Genomic DNA, 22274 nt, shown 5'->3' on the forward strand with positions numbered 1-22274 from the left:
AGTGAGGTTTGGTCCAGGCTGAATGCTCCTAGCTGGGAAACCTCTGTGAACATGCAGCACTCAGCTGGTCATGGTGGTACATACCATAGGCTGGTCTCGTTAGCTCACACGGGATTGTCTCTGACTTCTTTTATAGGGCAGCCAGCCCATTCCTGCCTTGCCGGAGATGGTTTCATGTGGAATTTGTGCTGCCCAGTCCCTGTTCCTGTATCGGCTGTTTGGTATTCCTGGTTCCTGCCCTGGCTCTGCCTTGCATTACCTGTTGCAAGTATACCTGGAACATTCATTGTGCTGCAAATCCACTCTGCAAGCCATTCGTGTTGTGTATTGTTTCTATTCCATCCTGCAATATATGTGCATATTTCTTGCTGCAGTTATGCTCTGCAAAACACATGCAATTATATGTTATGCTGCAATTCCATACTACCAGCTGCATTTGTATCTGAGTTTATTGAGATAACATCTTGCAATATATCTGTTTGTGATTGCCATTATTTTATGTAGTTGTGTTTATATGCAGTCATATTCTGTTATTGTCCGCAGTGCACGATGCTCTGTGGTAATTACCCTGCAATATTAAGTATTGATGATATTCACGCTAGCTGTTTATTAATGTGCATTCTATCTTGTCCACGCCTGCAGGCGGCTCCATGGTTATATTACCTTTTGTAGTGTACTACTCCAGTTTTACCTTTCAAACTCTAGCTGTTTGTATAAGCCCCTACTGTCCGGAGGTTAAGACCTGGCGGCATCCTAAGTACTGGTGAGTTTGCCCTTCTGCTCAACGGGAGGTTTCTGTCCTCCCTGAGCTCGCCTTAGGACACCTGTGTTACGGTTTGACAGGTGTACTCTATGGGAACAACAGGTCGTTGTTCTGCAGCATTGTTTTTTGGTCTGTCTGTTTTTCATTTCTAGTATGTCTGGCTGCTGGGGAGTCAGTGGTGTTGCACTACACATTCATGATGCCACTGCTCACCTGGCAATGCTGAGGACCGAGATCCACAAACGTCTGGAGGCAGTGATCGCAAAATATGCGCTATAGCTCGTTTTTACATGCTACAGGTATTTGTGGATACAGCTTTTAAAACAGAGCAGGTGTAGGACGCGCTCCGCTGTGTGAGCCGCAGCAGCCGAACGGCGCCTGGCAGCGTGGTCCCAGCAGCTATCCTGACCCCCTCCCTACCCCCAGTAGTGCCATAGCTATTATCTACCCTTACCCCCTCCCTACTCCCAGTACTGCCTGCACCTACCAGGGGTGGGCAATAAGCGGCCATCCAGCTGTTGTTGAACTACAAATCCCAGCATGCCTTGCAACAGTTTTATCATGGCCAAAAAGTTAACTGCTGCAGGGCATGCTGGATTGTGTAGTTCTGAAACATCTGGGGGGGGGGGGGCTTATTGCCCATCCCTTTTTCTTTGTCCCCAGTACAGCCCTAGCTGCTATCATCAACCTTTGCTTCATCTACACTTGCCCCCTCTCTACCCCAGTGGTGCCCCAGCTGCTATTCTGACCCCAGCACGCACTGTCCCTAACTCCCTCCTTGCTCACCCAGTACTGCCCTAGCTGCTATCTACCCTTGCCCCCTTCCTACACCCAGCACTGCCTGTCTCTAACCTCCTCCTTGCCTGCAGTACTGCCCCAGCTTCTTCCTGCCCTCAACCCCCATCAGGGCTGGATTAAGGGGAGGGCAACAGGGGCAGTCGTCCTGGGGCCCCCACATATAGAGGGGCACCCACCGAGAACAGGTGTCCAGCGGCACCTGTTCCCGGATGGGGGCCGGGCACAGAAGCCGCGGCAATTCTATTACATGCAGCAGCACTCTGTGCTGCTGCATTCAACGCAGACTCTGACCGGCTCCCGAGTCTCCTCATCAGCATCATGTGACATGTCCGTGACGCTGACGAGGGAACCCAGGAGCCGTTCTGCCGGGATACATCAGGTAAGAGAGGTGCTGGAGAGGGGGGAGCGGGACAGACGCCATGTGGTTGCGGGGAGTGAGGCGACATTAGTAGGCACAGATGCCATGTGACTGGGGGGGGCTTTAGTAAGCAGGCACAGGCGCCGTGTGGCTGCTGGGGATGGGGGGGGATTAGTTTGCACCATTGCTGGGGGACCTGTGGGGATGTACAGGGCCCGGGGGTGGTGTAGGAACAGGTCCGGCGCCGTGTGGCTTGGAGGGGTCCCCACAACTTAGTTGCCCCGGGGCCCCTACAAGCCTTAATTCGGCCCTGACCCCATAATATGTGATGGGACCCAGAAACCGTGGAGAAGGACCCACATTTTTTAGAGTAAGGGGTCCCCGGGACCCACAAATGTTTTTGCTCAGCGCGATCACTAGGAGGCAACTCAAGCCAGACACGTTTCACCATTTTGGATAAGAGTATTGGTACATGCTATCAAAGATCTGGTAAACAGGGCTGAGTGTTTTCACATGCCCCCAGGCGCGTGGCCTTGCTATAGGCCATTCAGTCAGTATTGTGGTCAGGAGTCATTGTCCAGGTCCATAAAGCTTCAACTTTTGCTCCACCCTGTTCCTGATTCAGAAATAGATTCATCCTACTTGTTGATTCTGAAACTCAAATGCCTGGCTGTACACATGGGTGTCCATATGTTCTGGATGGAATCCCTAGTTTTCTGCGATCACTGTTGTGGACTACAAAGACGCGTACTTGCATGTCCCAATTTAGGAGGAGCACCACTGTTTGCTCAGCTTTGCAGTGGACAGTGCTTTTTTCCAGTTCCTGGCTCTTCCATTCAGTCTGGCTGATGACTCCCTTGATCTTCACAAAGATTATGGCGGTAATGACTGTGTGCATTTTCAGTCAAAGAATGTGACAGTTATCCCATATCTCGTCAACTTGCTTATAAAAACAAAGTCTGCTGCACTTCTCCAATCCCATCTCCAGTTGAGACCCTGGAGACACATCGCTGGGTAATAAGTTACCCTAAGTCTCACTTAATACCATCGCAACATCTCAAGTTCCTGGATTTCCTCTTCAGCACCAGAGTATTTTTTGGCTACCTTGTGACAGGTGCCACTTTCTTGGCTTGCATTCAAGTGTCTGTTTTCTAGTACATGCTGTTGCTGGGTATATTGGTATTTTTGTGGCATTTCCATTTCTCGCTTCACTTCAGATGCAGCTTCAAGCTTGTTGTTTATAAGCAGATCTTTGCCTAGCGAGTCAGCTTTTCTGGTGGCTCACATTTCTCTAATGTGGAGGCTGAACAGATGACTCCTGGGCCAGGGCTGGATCCTTTACATGGGGACCTGGACCATTGTCACAATTGATGCCAGTTTTCCAGGGTTGGGGAGCGGTGACATTGGGTCTTCGTCTGCAGTGGCTTTGGTCCCTGGATGCAGTGCTAAGGGCTTTGTTCCAGACTCAGCTGTTCCTTTGGGGCAGACTGCTTTGGATGCAGTCTGACAATGCCATGACACTGGTGTACATAAACCATCAAGGGGGAACACAAAAGGTATTTCGTTGTGGCAGAGATTACCAAGCTCTTGGCTGTGTTGAAAGGTACATTCTGGTGGTAATAGCAGTCTTCATCCCAGGTATAGAAAACTGGATAGCAGATTCCCAGCCAGCATGTTTTTCATCCTGGGGAGTGGTCCCTATACCCATAGGTGTTCGTTTAGTTAGTAGAGTGGTAAGGTCTGCCAAAGTTAGACCTTATGGCCTCTTGGCTGAACCAACAGATTCAGCTTTATGGAGCAAGAACCAGGGAGCTTTTTACGGCTCCTTGTCTGCTGATTCCCATGGTTCTGCATGCCCTCAAGTAGATCAGGGTGGAGAGGATCCCAGTCATTCTTGGTAAACCAACATTTTCTGGTGGTGACCGAAACCTCCTGGGAGATTACCTGCCCTGGTATATCTGCTAAGTCACGGTTCTTTCATCCATCAAGACTTCGCTCGGTTGGCTTGACTGTTCAAGCTAAGGGGTTTTCTCACTGGGGCATCTAAATAATGATCAGGACTAGAAAAACGATAACTTCCAAAACCCACCACAGACTGTGATAGATCTTGGTGTGGGCGAAAAAAGTTCACACCTCAGCGATCAAGTTGCCTCTCCGCTTGTCATTCCTACAGGATGGCTTGGAAAGTGGAATGAAGCTTGCCTCGTTGAAGGTGCAGGTTTCAGCTGTCTCCATCTTTTTCATAGAAAATTGGCTTCTATTACTGTAGTTCAACCATTCCTTCAGGGTGTGTTGCATGTCTAACTACATTATGTTCCGCCACTGGTGCAATGGTATCTTAATTTGTTACACATTGCATTTCAGAAGACACCCTTTAAACTGCTTGTTTCAGTGTACCAGTTATTTTACCTGGAAGGTGTCTTTTCTGTTGGCCATCTCTTCTGCCAGATGAGTGTCTGAATTGCCAGTCTTCTAGTGTTGATCGCTGTATTTGTACTGATTCCTCTTGTCAGCCAAAGGTTGTGCCCCAGTTTCATTTAAATTGGGACATTGTAATCATGATGTTATGATTTGGCCCAGGGTAGTAAAAATTAGTTATCACTACTGCATATAGTTCAGGCCTTGAGCATCTATGTGGATGGGTCACCTGTGTTGAGGAACACTAACAGTCTTCTCATCTTGCGCACAAATGAGGTCGGACAACAACAACAATATGTGGCGGGTAGATCACAACTACTATTCATCAGGTGTACATCTTGGAATAGGTCTCTGTTCCCGAACATTTTGGCTTATTCTACCGCAACAGTGAGTGCCTCTTGGGTGCCATGGAACGGTGCGTCTGTGGCGAAGTTGTGCAAGGCGGCCACCTGGTCATCTGTTCATTCCTTTACCAAATTATACAAGTTCAATGTGTTAGTGGCTAGACTCAGCCAAAGCTGTGCACAAAACTTTCCGCCCAAAACTAGTGTGCTTATCATCCTCTAGGGGCAGCTTTGGAGCATCCTTCTAATTGGCAGTGTCCCCAAGATAGGAGGACAGAGAATAGAGGTTTACGTACTCACTGTTAAATCCGTTTCTCTTACTCTATCTTGGGGACACTGTGCTGCAACCCTGTTTTCTCTCAGGTTTGAGTGTAGATCTGGTTTGTGTATTTATGTAGGTTCTCTTATGGGCTTTGTAAAGTTCAAACTGGATTTTGATTGGCTCTGTAGGAGATAAAGGGGTATAGAGGTTAGGGCTTAGCTTCAGACAGATTTAGTTTGATGTGTAAGCTCCTCGCAGCACACTCTACACCCCATGATTGGCAGTGCCCCTCATATAGGAGTAAAATAAACAAATTTAATGGTTTGTACCAAAAAATCTTTTTTTAGAACTACCTAGTCACTTTGTAAGTAATTTTTTTTTCTAAATGAGTGTGTGCAGGAATTAAAGCATGGTCTACAGTGTGTCTATATGGATTAAAGCATTATAAATAATAGATTTGAGAATTTGAAATATCAGAGGCAATTTTAACAATGTTTTACATTTGGATGCAAATCGGAAGGCATGATTTTATAGTTGCCTGTTATATGCGTTCGTATCAGACCTGTATCTGTTGTAAATCATTTAGAAATCCAAAGTGGAGTCCTGGGACAAAAACTTTGGGTTGAAGAACCTGCTGTAGGAATCTCCCTGTTTCTGACCCTCCATTCCCTATTTTTCAGAGGTTATGCTCCAATTGTCTCTGTGTTATTCTGCTGATCTGGCTAATATGAATACAGAAATCCGAATCCGTTGGATGCAGATTGTGGTGCGAAACAACTTCCAGACAGACTTACCCCGGGTGCGCCATTTCCTGCTTTGCCAAGTTAGTTTTATCTTAATCCTTTGTAAAGTATATATTGAATACTCTGTCTTGCATGCATGTGCTCTGTACTGTGCTAAATATAACCATATATTACTCTGTGGACTTTTTATTTTATTTTATTTTTACACACAAATTCAAAACCAGCACTTCATCGGATAGGAGGAGCTGGATATATTAGGAACGTTCATAACTAATTGCAGACAGTGGACACTTGTCCACCCCACTTAATGCCCACATGTTGTACAAGAGGGCTGCCAGCCTCAAGGGCTTAGGAACAATTTGGCAAGAACGTGGTTTCCATGGCATGTTATCCTCTATAGCAGGGGTGGGGAACCTTTTTTCTGCCAAGGGCCATTTTGATATGTATAACATTATTTGCGAGCTGGTGCAGGCCACGCCCCCTCCGTGTGATGTCACACGGGGACGGAGCCTCAATCGGCAGTGATTACAGCAATGCCTGGAGTATCTTGAGGATCCCGTAAGGGCAGCGGTGTGACCGTCTGGAGCGTCCTAAGGATGTTCCAGGCGGCACTGCTGCATAGATGCTGGCTGCAGGGTGCCATTCTAGGCACCCTGCTAGCCAGATGAGGCTAGCCGAAAAAAGCTCAGAGGGCCAGACCAAATGATTCCGGGGGCCTTATCCTGAGGTTCCCCATCCCTGCTCTATAGAGACGTTTCTTCTCCTTGGCATTCTGAAATCAAACCACTTCATATGGTACATTTTTAGATATCTCATTGCCTGATATCTCATTGCCTTATGGATCAGGCAATACAGTTTATCTGACAGTGTAATGATGGCCACTTATCATTGGTCAAGGTAATCCTCATGCTTAAGCATTTGGAGTGACACTGCCGGACGGATTACCATACACTAGATATGTTTATTGGCTCTCTACTCTGAGGAACACTTAATGTGCTAATCCACCATCCAAAGTCTGTACCACTGCAGGTAAAGATTCCCATACAATTATGTGAACAAATAGGTGCTTCTTCTCACCAGTTCCCGCCCGGGCGAAGTGTAACCTGCAGACCTCCTCAATACTGTTGAAACCCACATTAAGTTGCAACACAATACCAGCACTAAAGGATCTATCCCCAGCTCATAACCTGCTGCTTGGAAACATCCGTCTGCAGATTCTTTTCCTACATTTTGGTAACTTGATACTTTTACATGGTGTGATTTCATGTTATGGGACTGTCCCCTTATCAGTGTCATCCCATATACATTACCTATGATGCCATTTCTGCACATTGGAAATACTGGCTATGAACTCTGGTGTTAGTCTAAGAAGTGTTTATTTTATTATTAATGATTCTTGGAAATTAAATAAATATATTTCTCTATCAGCCTTGGGGAACACTGGGAACCATGGGTATAGAGTGAAGCAGGGGGAGCCTGGGCACCAACTAGTTAATCTTTTTTACCCAGCAGTACAGACTTCCAGAGAGACTGTTTTAGTTTGGTGCCTAAGGAGTGGGGCATGTTTTTAGGGGCTGCAGTCTTAGTTAGTTCTTCTTTTCTTTTATGTCAGTGATAGGTAAGACAGCTCTCTGCTTGCAGGGAGATGCGTCCTATCGGTTAATTGCCGCTGGTCAGGGAGGTGACCGGTAACGCTGGCAGTGTGGCCCCAGTAGTTTCCGAACCCCCGCTAGACTACCAGGGATGCGGGCCGCTAAGGGAGGCGCACTTTGAGTGGAGCACATTACCTGAGGTCGACCAGACTGTGGGAGATCAGCTTGTCCAGTTAGCTCCTCCCCCCTTCCCTAAACGCATTCCCTGCTTTAGGATAACCTCCTTTAGGGCTGCTTCTCTCTTCTCACCTCTGCAGACGCCGGGCGGACATTTTCACATTGCCTGCCTTGCAACAGAGAGAGAGGGAGGCACGGGCTCCTGCCTCCCCTATACCTCACAACCGGGTGCCAGGTTTATAGTATCAGACTCCTTTCTCCCCTTTTGGGGTTTGATTGTTAAGCAGTTATTGCCCTTTATTGCATTATCCAGCATTGAATGTTTTGTCTGTGTGCCTGTATTTAGATGGTACTGTTTCTCTATAACACCTGTGAATATTATTAAACTGTTTATCATTACTTCTTGCATATTTCCTTAACCTCTTAGTACTTAACCTGTTAGTGTTTAGTTAAATTTGGGGTACACACTTATTTGTTTATAAGGTGCCTATTACTTTAGTGTTTCTCCTTCATCCACTAGGGGACACTGGAGCTTCATGACAGTGGGGTATAGACGGTGGGTTGAGTTGAGCCTGGCACTTTAAAAATCTACAAGTGTGACTGGCTCCTCCCCTTCTATGCCCCATCAGCTCCAGTTCTTAGAATGTGCCCGAGTAGAGCCGGTGCACAGGGGCTGTCTCCAGCCCTTAAATTAAATTAAATATTGTAAAAGAAAGAATCAAGCAAGAGGACAGGCAGACTGTTGGCTGTGACAGTCTGCCTGCATCGTGGGAGCCGCCAGAGAGGGTACCACACGGCTACTGCAGCCTGTGTCCGGTCACCCTATGGAGGGGAGGCTGCTTTAGGCAGTTAAGGAGTCATCAGACTCAACGGGGCCCGCCACAGCTAACACTGGCTTGTGTCCGGGTCCCCGCTCTCCCCTCACTGCCCAGCGCTCTGGCCGCAGCAGCCCAGTAAGTAGCACACCTCTCCTGTCTAGCAGGAGAGGTGTAAATAATCTGCTGGTAACAGCGCGCGGCTGTCAGTGCCACGCTGGTGTTGCGGAAGAACACCGGCGCTGGCTGTTAGGTCGGCGCGCTCGGAGCGGCGGTCCTACCTCTGCGTGCTGATGCTTGTGTAAAAGGCACCGGCACGTTTATCACTGGCGGCGGTCGTGCCGCTGGCCCCTGCTGTCAGCGCGGGACAGCTTCTACATGAGCGGATGAGTGTAAGCCGCGCGCATACAATAGTGGCCTCCATTAGGAGGAGGAGCTTATAGGTCCCTCCTCCTCTTCCTCCTTCACTGCCTGGGCTAGTTTGGCGCGCTCTGAACGGGAGTGGCGCCTCAGAAGAGCTAGAGGAGCAACTACATTGGGCTCAATGAAGGCACTGAACGGAGGGGGAAAAGAGGAGAGATCTGACAGCTTCTACAGGGGGTCTGTAATTACAGAAGGTAGTTTTAACTACCTTCTGGTTTCTATTGAGTAGCATTATTAACGGAATTCTGCTCCTCCCTTATATTGCACTGTCTGCCCCTGTTACTGAGCTGCATTAACATTGAAATTCTGCTCCTCCTATATTGCTCTGCCTGCATTTTGAGTAGCATTATTATTGAAATTCTGCTCCTCCCTTTATTGCTCTGTCTGCTCCCATACTTGAGTAGCATTATTATTGAAATTCTGATTCCCCCTATACTCCTTCTGCATTCTTGAGTTGTATGTGGTTTCTGTATGTGAGTACATGATGACATCCAGGACAGAAAAAGCTGCTTCACAAAAGCTGTTTGCCTAGGTGCAGGAAGAAATTTACCCATGCTCGCTCCGAAGGGTCTTCCCTGTGCGAGACGTGTGAAGCAGAGAGTGCTAACACGCAGTCTGTTACTCCCTCCTTCATAAATAGTTTGGCAGGGGTCATGGCGGATCTTTCTTCTGAATTAGCCGCTTCCCGTAGGGAACGGGAGGCCGCCAGAGATCTACCTAGCACATCTCACCCTTCTTTTCTAGCAACAGAACCAGCGTGGGCTCAGAATTTAGTCCGCTCGGTGAATAGCCTTGCTCAGGTGATGGCTCCTGAAGCTACGGTAAGTCGCTCATCTAAGAAGAGGGCTCTTCCGGCGGTTCTCCAGTCGGATGAGGATTCGGCAGCGGATCACTCGTCTCAGGAGGAAGGGGAGATGCTGGACGAATCAGACATAGAGACTTACTCACAAGAACCTGAGGCAATGCAAGGTATTGATGCACTCATCCTAGCGTTAAGGGAAGTTAAGATTTCTGGCCAGGAAGCTCCAGAATCATTAGAAGACTCCTTATTTGCCAGGTCACAGAAGATTGCTGTCACATTCCCTGTTTCTCTAAAGTTGGACGAACAGATGACGGCAGCCTGGCAGAATCCGGACGTAAATTCCAGATTCCTAAGCGTTTTTTCTCTCTTTACCCATTTCCTGCGGATAATAGGAAGAGGTGGGAGAACCCGCCACCTGTGGATTCTTCGGTTTCTCTGTTGACCACGTTACCTGTTCCAGGAGCTACTGCATTGAAGGAAACCTCAGAGCGGAGATTAGAAACCACTTTGAAAGCCATTTATACGGCCGCGGGTGCACTTCTCCAGCCGGCCTTGGTAGGATCTTGGGTCAACAAGGCTGTGGAAAAGTGGGCGGAACAATTGACTGAGGGTCTTAAATCCAACACTCCGCGGGCAGATCTGATTACCTTGGCAGAACATATTCAGGAGTCTGCAGTATACTTAGGAGACACCTCAAGAGATATCGGCCAGGTAGGCGCTAGGATTTCTGCTTCGGCGGTCTCGGCTCGCCGGGCACTTTGGCTTCGTGCCTGGCAAGCGGATGCTGAGTCAAAAAGAGCAGTGGAAGCTCTTCCTTTCACAGGCGATATTTTATTGGTCCAGAGCTGCACAAGTGGATCTCGCTGGCCACTGGAGGTAAGAGTACTTTTCTACCTTCATCAGCACCTCCTCCGCGTCCCTCGTTTAGGGGACCTTCCTTTCGTTCCTTTCGAGCATCTTCAAGATTTCAGGGACGATCACGAGGTTTGTCTTCAGCGGGGCGAGGAGGCCATGCTAGAGGTTGTCAAGCAAATAATGCCCGCCGTCCAGATCCCAAGCCAGCAGACAAGCCTGTGGCATGACTGGCTCCCATCCCATCTCGGAAATCCGAAGGTGGGGGCTCGTCTCCAGCGTTTCTCGTAGGTTTGGAGACTGACTTCTTCAGACACTTGGGTTCGGAATCTGGTATCTCAGGGATACAAGATCGAGTTCGCTTTCACTCCTCCTGTGCGTTATTTTACAACAGGTTTGCCCGTCGATCCCTTGAAGCAACTAATTTTGCGTCAAGCGATCGAGAAACTTTTGCTGGCCGAGGTTCTTGTGGTGGTTCCCCCTGCACAAAGACAACAAGGGTTTTACTCAAACCTTTTTGTAGTTCCGAAACCGGATGGGTCAGTCAGACCCATTCTGAATCTGAAATCCTTGAACCAGTATCTTTAATTTCACAGGTTCAAGATGGAGTCTCTCCATTCTGTCATTGCGGGACTAGAGGCAGGAGAGCTTCTGGTGTCGATAGATATCAAGGACGCCTATCTGCATGTCCCAATTTGGGTTCCTCACAAGGCTTTCCTCAGATTTGCCATCAGGGAAGCTCATTACCAGTTTCAGGCCCTGCCATTCGGTCTCTCGTCAGCTCCCAGGGTATTCACCAAAGTGATGGCCGTCATGGTGTCTCACTTGCGCTCTCGGGGGATGACGATAGTTCCGTACCTGGAGGATTTACTCATCAAGGCTCCGACGGCAGAAGTCCTTTTACACCAAGTGTCCCTTACACATCAGATTCTCATTCAACACGGATGGATTGTGAACTTCCAGAAGTCTCAGTTGATGCCGTCCCAGAGACTTCAGTTCCTAGGAATGATTCTAGACACTGTTCTGCTTCGTATATTCTTGCCAAGGGACAAGGCCATAGCCATACAGGAGCTGGTTCGTCTTGTGCTCAGACCCAGGAAAGTATCTGTGCATCTTTGCATCCGTCTCCTGGGAAAAATGGTGGCTTCCTTCGAGGCCATCCAATTCAGCAGATTTCACTCCAGAATTTTTCAACTGGATCTTCTGTCTCAATGGTCCGGGTCCCACCTACAGATGCATCGGCTGGTGCGTCTGTCTCCCTGGACCCGCATATCCTTGCTCTGGTGGCTTCGGACGCAGCATCTGTTAGCGGGTCGGCGCTTCGGAATTTGGAATTGGACCTTGGTCACCACGGACGCCAGCCTCCGCAGATGGGGAGCGGTGGTTCTGGACAATCACTTCCAGGGGCTTTGGTCGCGGCAGGAATCCCTCTTACCAATCAATGTTCTCGAACTGCGGGCAGTCTACAGAGCTTTGATACAGGCTGCTCCTCTGTTACGAGGACTTCCGGTTCGGATACAATCCGACAACGCCACGGCAGTGGCATACATAAATCGCCAAGGAGGAACCCGCAGTCGTCTGGCAATGAGAGAAGACAGTCGCATCCTTCTGTGGGCAGAAAGACATGTAGAGGTCATTTCCGCAGTGTTTATTCTGGGAGTCGACAACTGGGAAGCAGACTACCTCAGTCGTCAGGATCTTCATCCCGGGGAGTGGTCCCTTCATCCCGAGGTCTTTCATCAACTGGTTTGCAGATGGGGGAAACCACAGATAGACCTGATGGCATCTCGGATAAATCATCAACTACCCCTGTACTGCTCCAGGACCATGGATCCGGCAGCGGTGGGAGCAGATGCTTTACTGATTCCTTGGCCGTACAGCCTTGTGTACCTGTTCCCACCGTTTCCGCTCCTCCCTCGAATTCTCAAGCGGATCAAACGAGAGTCGTCCACCGTCATCCTAGTGGCTCCGGATTGGCCTCGTCGGGTTTGGTACTCCGATCTATTATTCCTTCTGGCAGACGAACCTTGGCCTCTTCCGCTACGATCGGACCTTCTACAACAGGGTCCATGTGTGTACCCGGATTTACGGCGGCTTCGTTTAACGGCGTGGCTATTGAGACCGCCATCCTAAGAAGCCATGGTGTTCCTAGGTCGGTCATTCCTACCATGCTTAGGGCTAGAAAACCGGTAACATCAGCGCATTATCATCGCATTTGGAGGGCTTATATCTCCTGGTGTGACGGTCGTGGATCCTCCACCTCCTCTTTTCATTTACCACGTCTTCTTTTTCTTCAAAAAGGCCTCGATGCGGGCTTACGCTTGAGATCGCTTAAAGTGCAGATTTCTGCTCTTTCTATTTTTTTCCAGCGTCGCCTAGCTCTGATTCCGGAGGTTCAGACCTTTTTTCAAGGGGTACTTAGAATTCAGCCCCCCTTTGTGCCACCCTGAATCTTGTTTTATCTTATCTTTTCTTCAGTCATCCACCTTTGAGCCTTTGCAGGAGGTGGAATTGAAGTATTTGACTTGGAAGATGATCCTTTTATTGGCCCTGGCTTCGGCCAGACGAGTGTCTGAACTTGGAGCCTTGTCCTGCTGTTCCCCTTTACTTGATTTTTCACGAAGATCGGGCGGAACTTCGTACCCGCCCTTCCTTTTTGCCCAAGGTGGTCTCGGGTTTTCATCTGAATCAGCCGATTGTAGTGCCAGCGTTGTCGGACTCTTCTGGGGATTCTCACTCCTTGGATGTGGTTCGGGCACTTCGCATTTATGTGTCCCGTACTGAGGGGCTATTTAAATCAGAGGCTCTGTTCATCCTTTATGATGCTAATCGGCGTGGCTGGCCTGCGTCTAAGCAAACTTTGGCCAGGTGGATTCGTCTGACTATTCGACAGGTATATGTTGCTTCTGCTCGACCACCGCCAGTATCCATTTCTGCGCATTCTACGCGCTCTGTGAGTACTTCTTGGGCGGCACGTAGAGGTGTCTCAGCTTCACAGCTTTGTAGGGCAGCGACGTGCTCTTCGGTTCATACTTTTGTACGTTTCTACAGATTTGACACTTTTGCGGCTTCTGCTTCAAATTTTGGTCGTAGTGTCTTGCAGGGTGTTCAGCACTCCCCCCCCCCCCAGGAGGGTAGCTTTGGGACGTCCCCACTGTCATGAAGCTCCAGTGTCCCCTAGTGGATGAAGGAGAAAAAAGGATTTTGGTACTTACCGTTAAATCCATTTCTCCGATTCCACAGGGGACACTCGACGCCCACCCAGTGCTTCTTGCCTGTTCTCAGTTACTTGTTCTACTTCAGTTCTGTTGCAGTTTGGTCTGTTTTCATTGTGTGACTGTTTATCCCTACAGCCTGCTGTGTTCTTGCAGTGTGTCAGTATGTTGGATTGTTCTTTTCCTGTTCTCCTTCTCTGTTCTTCAGTCTGTTCTCCGTCTCCTCTCGGGCTCAGTTCTTTAAAACTGGGGCTGATGGGGCATAGAGGGGGAGGAGCCAGTCACACTTGTAGATTTTTAAAGTGCCAGGCTCAACTCAACCCACCGTCTATACCCCACTGTCATGAAGCTCCAGTGTCCCCTGTGGAATCGGAGAAATGGATTTAACGGTAAGTACCAAAATCCTGTTTTTACAGCTTAACAGTAATATACTGTACTGTGCCATTTATTCTCTTAAGTGGTTCTTTCAACATTTAGTATCTTTTCCCCACTACACCCTCTTTTGTTATTATAACAAAGTGTGTAGGGGTATTTTCTGGTACACATTATTAGGTCTTCCAGAGGTTAGTTAGTGAAGTTCCCAGGGAGAGGGGTGCAACGGTGTTGCGCATTGTGTCTTGTCAGAACTGTTCTCAGTCTATTGTAGCTCCAAAACAGGAGCACAATGGTTTGTGTGAAACTTGCTTTGAAGGAACGCAGCGCAGGAGCACATCGGCTGTGGATTCCTCTCAGAAACCGGGTTGGGCATCCACCCTGTCACAGGCATGTTAACTCTCTGCTCCCTCTTCCTTTGCCTACAGCAGGCCTACTTGAATCGGCATGGGCACAGGGTTTGTCTCGGTCCAGGGCCTAGTGCAGGTATCTACCTCACTACTACAGTGGCTGGATCAACTGTCTATGCATCAGTCGTCTAGGCAAGTCCCTTCTGTTCCTCTTCTTTCAGGCTATGATTCAGAGTCAGGGAACTCCTCAGGAGGATGTGTCTGTGACGTCAGATGTGGAAACATCGTCTGTTCCAGAGGACTCACGGTGCCAGGTAGATGTTAGATGCCTTGGTCAAAGCAGTTAGTCTGACACTACGGCAGAGGCTCCCCTTTTTAAACGGGAGAAAAAGGAGGCAGCAGTATTTCCTTCCTCTCCTCTATTGAAGGATCTCCTGGCAGAGGCTTGGACACACCCTAATAAGCATTTCCAGGTATCTAAGCGCATTTTGAACTTTTACCCTCTCTCAGCTGCAGATAGGTCAAGTGGGAATCCCCATCTTTGGTAGATGCCCACATAGCTTGTTTGTTCAAATCCACTACCCTGTCTATCCTGAATCTGGCTTCTCTTAAGTATCCTATGGATAGGAAAATGGAAAATTTTCTAAAATCCATCTTTTATAACTCTGGTGCAGCTTTGTCCTACTCCCGCCTCTGCTTAGGTGGCCAAAGTCTAGGGAGTTGGCCGGATTTTCTTGAGTAAGGCCTTTGCAGTGGTACCCACCTATCTGAATTGCTGTCCAAAGTGGACCTCATACGCAAGGCCAGTGTTTACCTGGGGGAAGCGGCCATTGACTCTGGCCCTCTTTCCTCCAAGGTCTCTGCTTTTGCAGTAGTTGATAGATGAGAGCTCTGGCTGCGTTCTCGGAGGGCAGACTTTAATTCCAAATATCTTGTTTGGGCCTGAGCAGGATACAATTGTGGCTACAGTAGCGGTTTCTAAGACAGCGACCACCTCTATCAGCGGCACCCCTCCATCGGCGGCACCTAAGTCGAAAGGTTTTTCATTTCATCCGCAAGGCAAAGCCAGGGGACAGTCCTACGCTAGATCACATGGCCCCTCCTCTAAGGTTTCCAGGTCCAGAGGCTCCCAGTTCTTGTCGACACGTTGTCCAGCTCCCAAGCTGGACGGTCCCCCTCCTGGGACCTTCCAGCACGGGAGGCAGTCTTCTACTCTTTGCAGCAACCTGGGTTTTGACTACTTCAGACGCCTGGGTAAGAAGCATCTTTTTCCCAGGGTTACACTCTCACCTTCCGTGATCACCCTCCAAACCAATTCTTTTCCACAGGTCTTTGTCAAAATCTGGAAAATCAGTGACTTTAGGGAACTCCATTTGGTCACTGCTGGCCTCCCATGTCGTCGTGCCAGATTCTCCTCATAAAGGAACAGGTTTCTATGCCAACCTATTTCTTGTTGTTAAGCATTGGGCGGAAAGAAAGCCCAATGCTTCTTAAGTGTTCCATGATTTCAGATGGAATTTCTTTACTCTATCTTTCTGCCGATGGAACCAGGGGACTACATGGCTTCCTTATACATCCAAGATGCCTATTTGCACATTCCCATACATTGGGATAACCAGCATTTCCTTAGGTTTGCGATGCGGTAGGATCACTACCAATTCCGAGCATTACCATTTGGGCTTTCTACGGCTCCGTGTGCGTTTACGAAAGTCATGACGGTAATGGCAGCAAATCTCAGATGCAAGTGGGTCAGTATCCTTCCTTACCTGGATGACCACCTTATTCTGACAGTGTCACCGGAGGACCTTCAGGATCATCTTTGCTTAACAGTGACCTTCCTTCAGTCTCATGGATGGTTGATCAACTGGAAAAAATCTGCAATCTCTACATCACCACTTGGGAGCCATGCTGTACTGGAAGGTTCAGAGGTTATTTTTCCTCAGAGACAAGTTGATCACACTACAGGACGAGGTTCAGACCTACCTTCGACATCGCAGGGTGTCCATGCACACCTGCATGCAGATCTTAGGCACGTTGGTATCCACATTCGACATGGTGGAATACGCCCAGTTTCACTCCAGGTTTCTTCAGTTGAAGCTTCTTCTCTCCCGATGGACCCGCTCCCACCTTAATCTTCGATCTCAAAGGATACTCTCATTTCGGGAAGTGCACCACTCTTTGATGTGGTGGCTCCATCTCTCCCATTTGGACAAGGGTCGTCCCTTCTGGATCCAGGACTGAGTCCTGCTCAGCACTGATGAGTCTTCAAAATGTTGCCACCCTTTCTAGAAAAATTTCGCCTGTTGATTATAATAATAGACTAGACGATTATTACTGGCTGAGAATCCAAATCATAAAGCTATTTCAATACATTACTCATTCCTACACACCCCCTACAATACGATAAACAGAAAACGGGTCTAGCACAATGGAGGGAATATTTTCCAACTTTAGATACAAACAAATCGCTACGATCATTTGAATTATCTGTCAAATTGGTACTGGTGATTTCATATACGGAATTGTTCTTAAATATAGGACATATCTGTCTCCCCATCGCAGATATGTTATGGGGTTGTTAGAGGACTCCTCCTGTCTTAGATGTGGCACTCACAGGGCTGAATTAATGCACTGTCTTTGGGGTTGTCCAATAATAAGGAGATTTTGGACCCTGATAGGGATATCTGTCAATAGACACTTGGTAAATGGCTTACCTCTAGCGCCCGAATGGGCAATATTCGGTATTACACCAATAATATCGCAAGGGGTTCGAAAATTACTAATAATTATATCGGCTGTGGCCAAAAAATGTAAGTCTGGTTGCAGCCAACGGCTCCCACAGTCACTTTATTTTTGGGGAAAGTTTTTCACATCTTTCGAATGGAGTGGTTGCAAGCCTCAATGCAGAAAGAAAGATTTACAGAGAAGTTCTTTGAGACTTGGGAAAGCTACATAGAAACATTATCTCAGACACTTAGGGAACAGATGTGGAAATGTTTTAGAAATACTTTATGGTATGAGACACGTGTTAGTGGGCAAGACCCCCCCGATCTCCCTTGATGTTACATAGACTAGGGTTGGGATCTGATGGTTACAGACCCAGGCTCACACTTTTCTAATTTATTATGTTTTCTTTTTATTTTATTATCCATCATTTTGCTACTGTGTAATGTGCTGATACGGTATTATATTTGAATGATGCACAGTGGTCATTCTGTAATCTGCTATATCTATGACTGAATATGCTTATTTCAAACTCAAACTGTATGTTTTATGTGCTATACTTCAATAAAGAAAATTTTGTTGGAAAAAAAGAAGAAAGTCTTGAAATTTTGGGGGCAGTACTGTGCCATCACACCTTTCAAGGTCAATGGTCGACTCTGGAAGCTTTAACCCGATCAACATTTTAGAGCTTTGGATAGTATACAAAGCCCTATGTCAGACCAAGTTCTTTCTCCAGCACAAACCTGTCAAGGTTCAGTCCGACAATGCGACTGTCGCATATATAAACTATCAAGGCAGAACCTGCAGCAAAGGGGCCATGAGGGAGGTGAGCCACATTCTTCATTGGGTCAAGTGGTTCCTTCTAGTTCTGTTGGCAGTTCACATCCCAGGGGTCCACAATTGTAAGCAGACTTCCTAAGCCGCCAGGACGTGCACGTGGTTTCTTTGTGCAGATGTCTTCCAGATGTTGGTGCATCACTGGGGATGTCCGCACATCAACATTATCGCCTCTCTTCACCACAACAAACTTCCTCTTTTCTGCTCCCTCATCAGGGATCCGGGAGCTTTTCTGGTTGACGCCCTAGCAGTACAGTGCACCCTACCATTCCTCTACGTCTTTCCTCTGATCTCTTTGACCTGAACTCGCTCCCGATTTGGCCATGCCGACCTTCTCGGTATGTCCATAGACACCCTGTGACGTCTCCCTCTCTGGCTGGGCCTTCTGTTTCAGGGTCCGTATTTGCATCCTGACCTCGGCCGCCTTGCCTTGACAGGGTGGATCTTGTGACATCCATCCTAAGGGGAAAAGGTTTCTCCATCTTGGTGATCCTTACTCTGAGTGTTTGGAAACCGTCCCCGGCTAGGATCTATCAAAGAGTCTGGCAGACCTACTATGATTGGTGTGAAGTCCGCCATCTTAAGCCTCATGTATTTGGATCCTGTCTTTTTTGCAGACTGGCTTCGAATTTTGGACTTCAGCTTTCCTCCCTTAATGTTCAGATCTCCTCACTCTGTTCTCATTCAAAGGAAGATTGCCTCTTTACTGGATGTCCAGACTTTTCTACAAGGTGTGCTTCAACTACCGTTCATTCCTCTGTTGGCCCCATGGGATGTAGCTTTGGTGTTGACTTCCCTTAAGGCTTCCCCCTTTGAGTCTTTGGAAATGGTGGACCTCTGACTGCTTACCCTGAAAACGGTCTTCCTACTCGCCAGTGTCTCGGCAAGTTTGATTTCAGTGCATTATCCCATCACTTTTCCTTTCTTTTTTTCACCCGGATCGGGAGGTCCGCAGGACACACCTTGGCTACCTTCCGAAGATTGTATCGCAGGGTTGCATAAAATTTGGATTTTTAAAAAAGAAAAAAAATTATTTTTTTTATAAATTTTTTTTTTTAAATAAACGTTTAAAAATGTAAAACGTTTACTTAAAAACAATGTATAAAAAAATCCTATTTAAATCCAAAAAAACTGATTTAAATCAAATAAATCAGTTTTTTATTTATTTATTTTTTTTAAATCCGATTTTTATGCAACCCTGTATGTCAATTCCACATTAATTAGGTAACTGTGGTACCCTCCTTTTCTGTTCCTGACTCTTCTCCGGAGTTGGATCCCTGTATGTGGTTAAGGTTAGGTGCAGGATATCCCGAAAATCATTTTTTTTTTTTTTTTCTGTACGACTTCAGTAAACAGGACTGGCAAGCCTCCAAACAGACTTTTGCCCGCTGGCTTTGCTTTACTATCCGCCATGCCTATCTTTTGGTGGAACAATCAGCTCTGGCCTCGGTATGTGCTTATTCCACCAGGTCTTCTGTTTCCTCTTAACCACACTGTAGGAGAAAACAGCTTATGGAGGAATAGTATGGCAGGAGAATGTAGCGGAAGATGACAAGGGAGCGAGCATAAGCTAATTCAGCAGTGCACGATTATCTGGAATCTGTGCATGCGCAGGACTCATTCTGCAAGTGTGTATGATGGGTCCTGCTAACACGCACGCTAGCCCTAGAATGCCTCTGCCTGATTTGACAGGCAGAGGCATTTAAAGGGTGGCCGGCGTTCTCAGAAACTGGGTGTGTCCGCCCTGTTTTTCAGAAGTAGCCAGTCCAGAGACTGCGTGGACGTACGCAGTCTGCTGGGCTCGCAAGCTGGCCAGCCTGAGTAAGCTGAGGTTTACTTAGCTGGACGGCCGCCCAGCGCCGTCCACCATCGCGACCATTGACCACCAATGGTCGCGATGGTGATCCCAGCACTGCGACCTCCTCTTAACTAGATCTAGTATCTAATGTCTGAATCTTCCCGATAGATACAGCATAAGGACAAGACAGAAGGGGTTAGGTGAGTCAAGTTATAATAAATGTGAGTTAACAGAAGTACAGTATATGTCAAAATCACAGAATAGCTGACAATGTAAGCCACTGTTTTTGGAGTGAGTTCGGTATGGATGTAGTGTGTGTGGAAAGGCCATTTAATAGTGGGTGACATTTATATGATCTTAAATTAATATTTAAATCATGTTTCATCTGATTAGTATTAAAACTTGTTCGAGATGCTATATCTGCCACCAGCCATTTATACAAGCACACCAAAATATTTTTATATTGTTGTTTATTGTTCACTTAAGTTTATACTTTCAAGATTATGTTGCTCTTTAGATTCTTGATTATAAGAAGTTGGTATTATATCGGATGCCTTTTAGTAACTGCTTTCAAGGGGAAAGGTGGCTTTGGGTATGGGCTAGTTGAACTGAGCCGTCTGAAACCCCAGCTGAAAGGAATTGGGGATGAGCTGGTTGCCAAATTGAGCATTATACATAAGTGTTACTGTTAATTTAAATATACAACTGAATGTTACATTATTAATGGCTTAAACATCTGCTAACCACAACTTGTGCCCTGAACCTCATTTTATCTAGGTTTTTTATGGGAAGTTGGTGCAATGTTTGGGGTGTTTACAAGAACATAACTTTTTGTATGATAAAATTTTATAGACTCATCACAATGTGTTTCATAATGGTAATGCTATTTTTCTTTTCTTTTTTGTTCCTTTCTCCTAGACTTCAAGAATGTACACTATCCCCCTTTATGAAGACCTCAGCGCTGGACCACTGAAATCTTGTGCCCTGGAAATCTTTTGTCAGACACATGGACGTTTACATCCAAATCTTCGTAAAACTATCCAGCAAATCTTAGCTCAAGGAGGTTCTGTAGTGCAGTCGGACACTGCCTTGTCTATCCTGTCTACTGAGCTTAGTACACAAGGCTCCTCCTCTCTCAGGGATGTCAATGTGACAGCCTGACAAGGCTCAACCTGCATTGACGCATCATCGAAGCCCCTCCTAATCCAATCAGGCTGTGCCTTGTCCAGACCCATCTGGGGAGTGTGCCGAGAATCTTTGCACTGGGATGGAGGAAACCAAGTCCAATCCCACCCAAGAATGCTCAGGTGGGGAAAACAAGCCACACAACCCCAATGACTGATCTTTCTATATTCGCTTTCAAAGGGCAGAGAGGTGCCAAGTGGTGCTTATACTTTGTTTGGGAAACTGCTGTGGGTTGTCTGGAATTGATTCCAGAACATATATGCATTTTACACATTATTTTGAGTTATTTTAGATACCTTACTTTTGAAGGTATATGATCTCTGACTGAAGTTTCTGTTTGTTTCTTAAAAACATATTTAATGTTATTTAACATTATTCTCCTGGCATGTCTTTATTTTTACAGTCAAGTGGACTTGAAGTAGTTCTGCAGAATCAGTGAATTTATGGGATAACGTGTCGGCTTGATTCAGCTCTCCAGCAATCATACGTTTGTTTTGTTTTTTTACTTTGGTTAAACTTTGGGTTGCTTTTATTGATCATATTTTAATTTGCTAAATATTAGCAGTGCAGAATAACCATTTTAAATTTGTTTGAGTGTGACATCAGACTAAAACATTGCCAACTGTTGATTACATCCGAACCTTCCTTACAGCTGCACTTCTGTTTACCTGCTCATCCCATTTCCCTCTCCTTTCCATTGGATTGTGTTTCCACACACTGGTAGTTTCCCAGAGGCTACTAGCAATATGTGAAGCAACTCTTATGCTTTGACCATATGTGGTGTTGATTTTTATTGATGAGAAGCCGGTCACCCTTTCTATGACCTTTAGCTATCTGAGCAGAAGCAATTTTATAATTAGCCATATATTTCTACTGAATGTTTATAAAGGTAAATTTCATACTTCACCTACCAACAAGGCACTGCCATTTCTTTTATTTTATTGGACTTTTGTATTTGTGTAAGCAAAGTTTCTGAGGATGAAACACAGAATCAAAACTGTTCTGTAATGTTTTATTGTTATTTGTAAATGCAATTTAAATATCTGTAAATTATATTGAGTTCTTTCACTTTCCCCAACTTCATTTCATGTCTATAGTGGAAAGTAGATACTTTCTAATTAAAATGGCCAACTAAACATGGGTAGATTCTTAAACTCTGGTTATTATATTAGTAACTAAAACATTGGTGTAAAGGCTTTATCAGCTTGAAAAAAAAATTAACTGATATCCAATATTCACTTTATCTTACTGAATGATTGACAGTGCTGTCAATTTAATGATGATATGAGTTTACCCAGATGCTGTGTTTGTATAAAATTCCATGTTCTTATTTGTTTTAGTTCAGACCTCAAATCACTTTTGAGTCAAAAGTATGAGGAAATAAGAGAGAGGTTACATATGGAAGAAGGGGAGAGGAGAGGTGCAGGAAAGATAAAATTAGAGTAA

At 46.5% G+C, this 22274-nt stretch overlaps 1 protein-coding gene across 1 annotated transcript in view; it reads left to right on the forward strand.

Moving 5' to 3' along the window:
* RNPEPL1 (arginyl aminopeptidase like 1) overlaps positions 1 to 21959 on the forward strand; it is a 60332-nt gene extending 38373 nt beyond the window's left edge. The window contains exons 10-11 of the mRNA XM_088479732.1: positions 5624 to 5766; positions 20562 to 21959. Coding sequence (XP_088335858.1) covers positions 5624 to 5766; positions 20562 to 20804 — 386 coding nt within the window. The 3' untranslated portion in view covers positions 20805 to 21959. The remainder of the gene's footprint in view (positions 1 to 5623; positions 5767 to 20561) is intronic.
* Positions 21960 to 22274: the final 315 nt, after the last annotated feature.

Source organism: Taudactylus pleione, unplaced genomic scaffold (genome assembly GCF_031769625.1).
Source record: "Taudactylus pleione unplaced genomic scaffold, aTauple2 ptg000244l, whole genome shotgun sequence".
Lineage (NCBI taxonomy): Eukaryota > Metazoa > Chordata > Amphibia > Anura > Myobatrachidae > Taudactylus > Taudactylus pleione.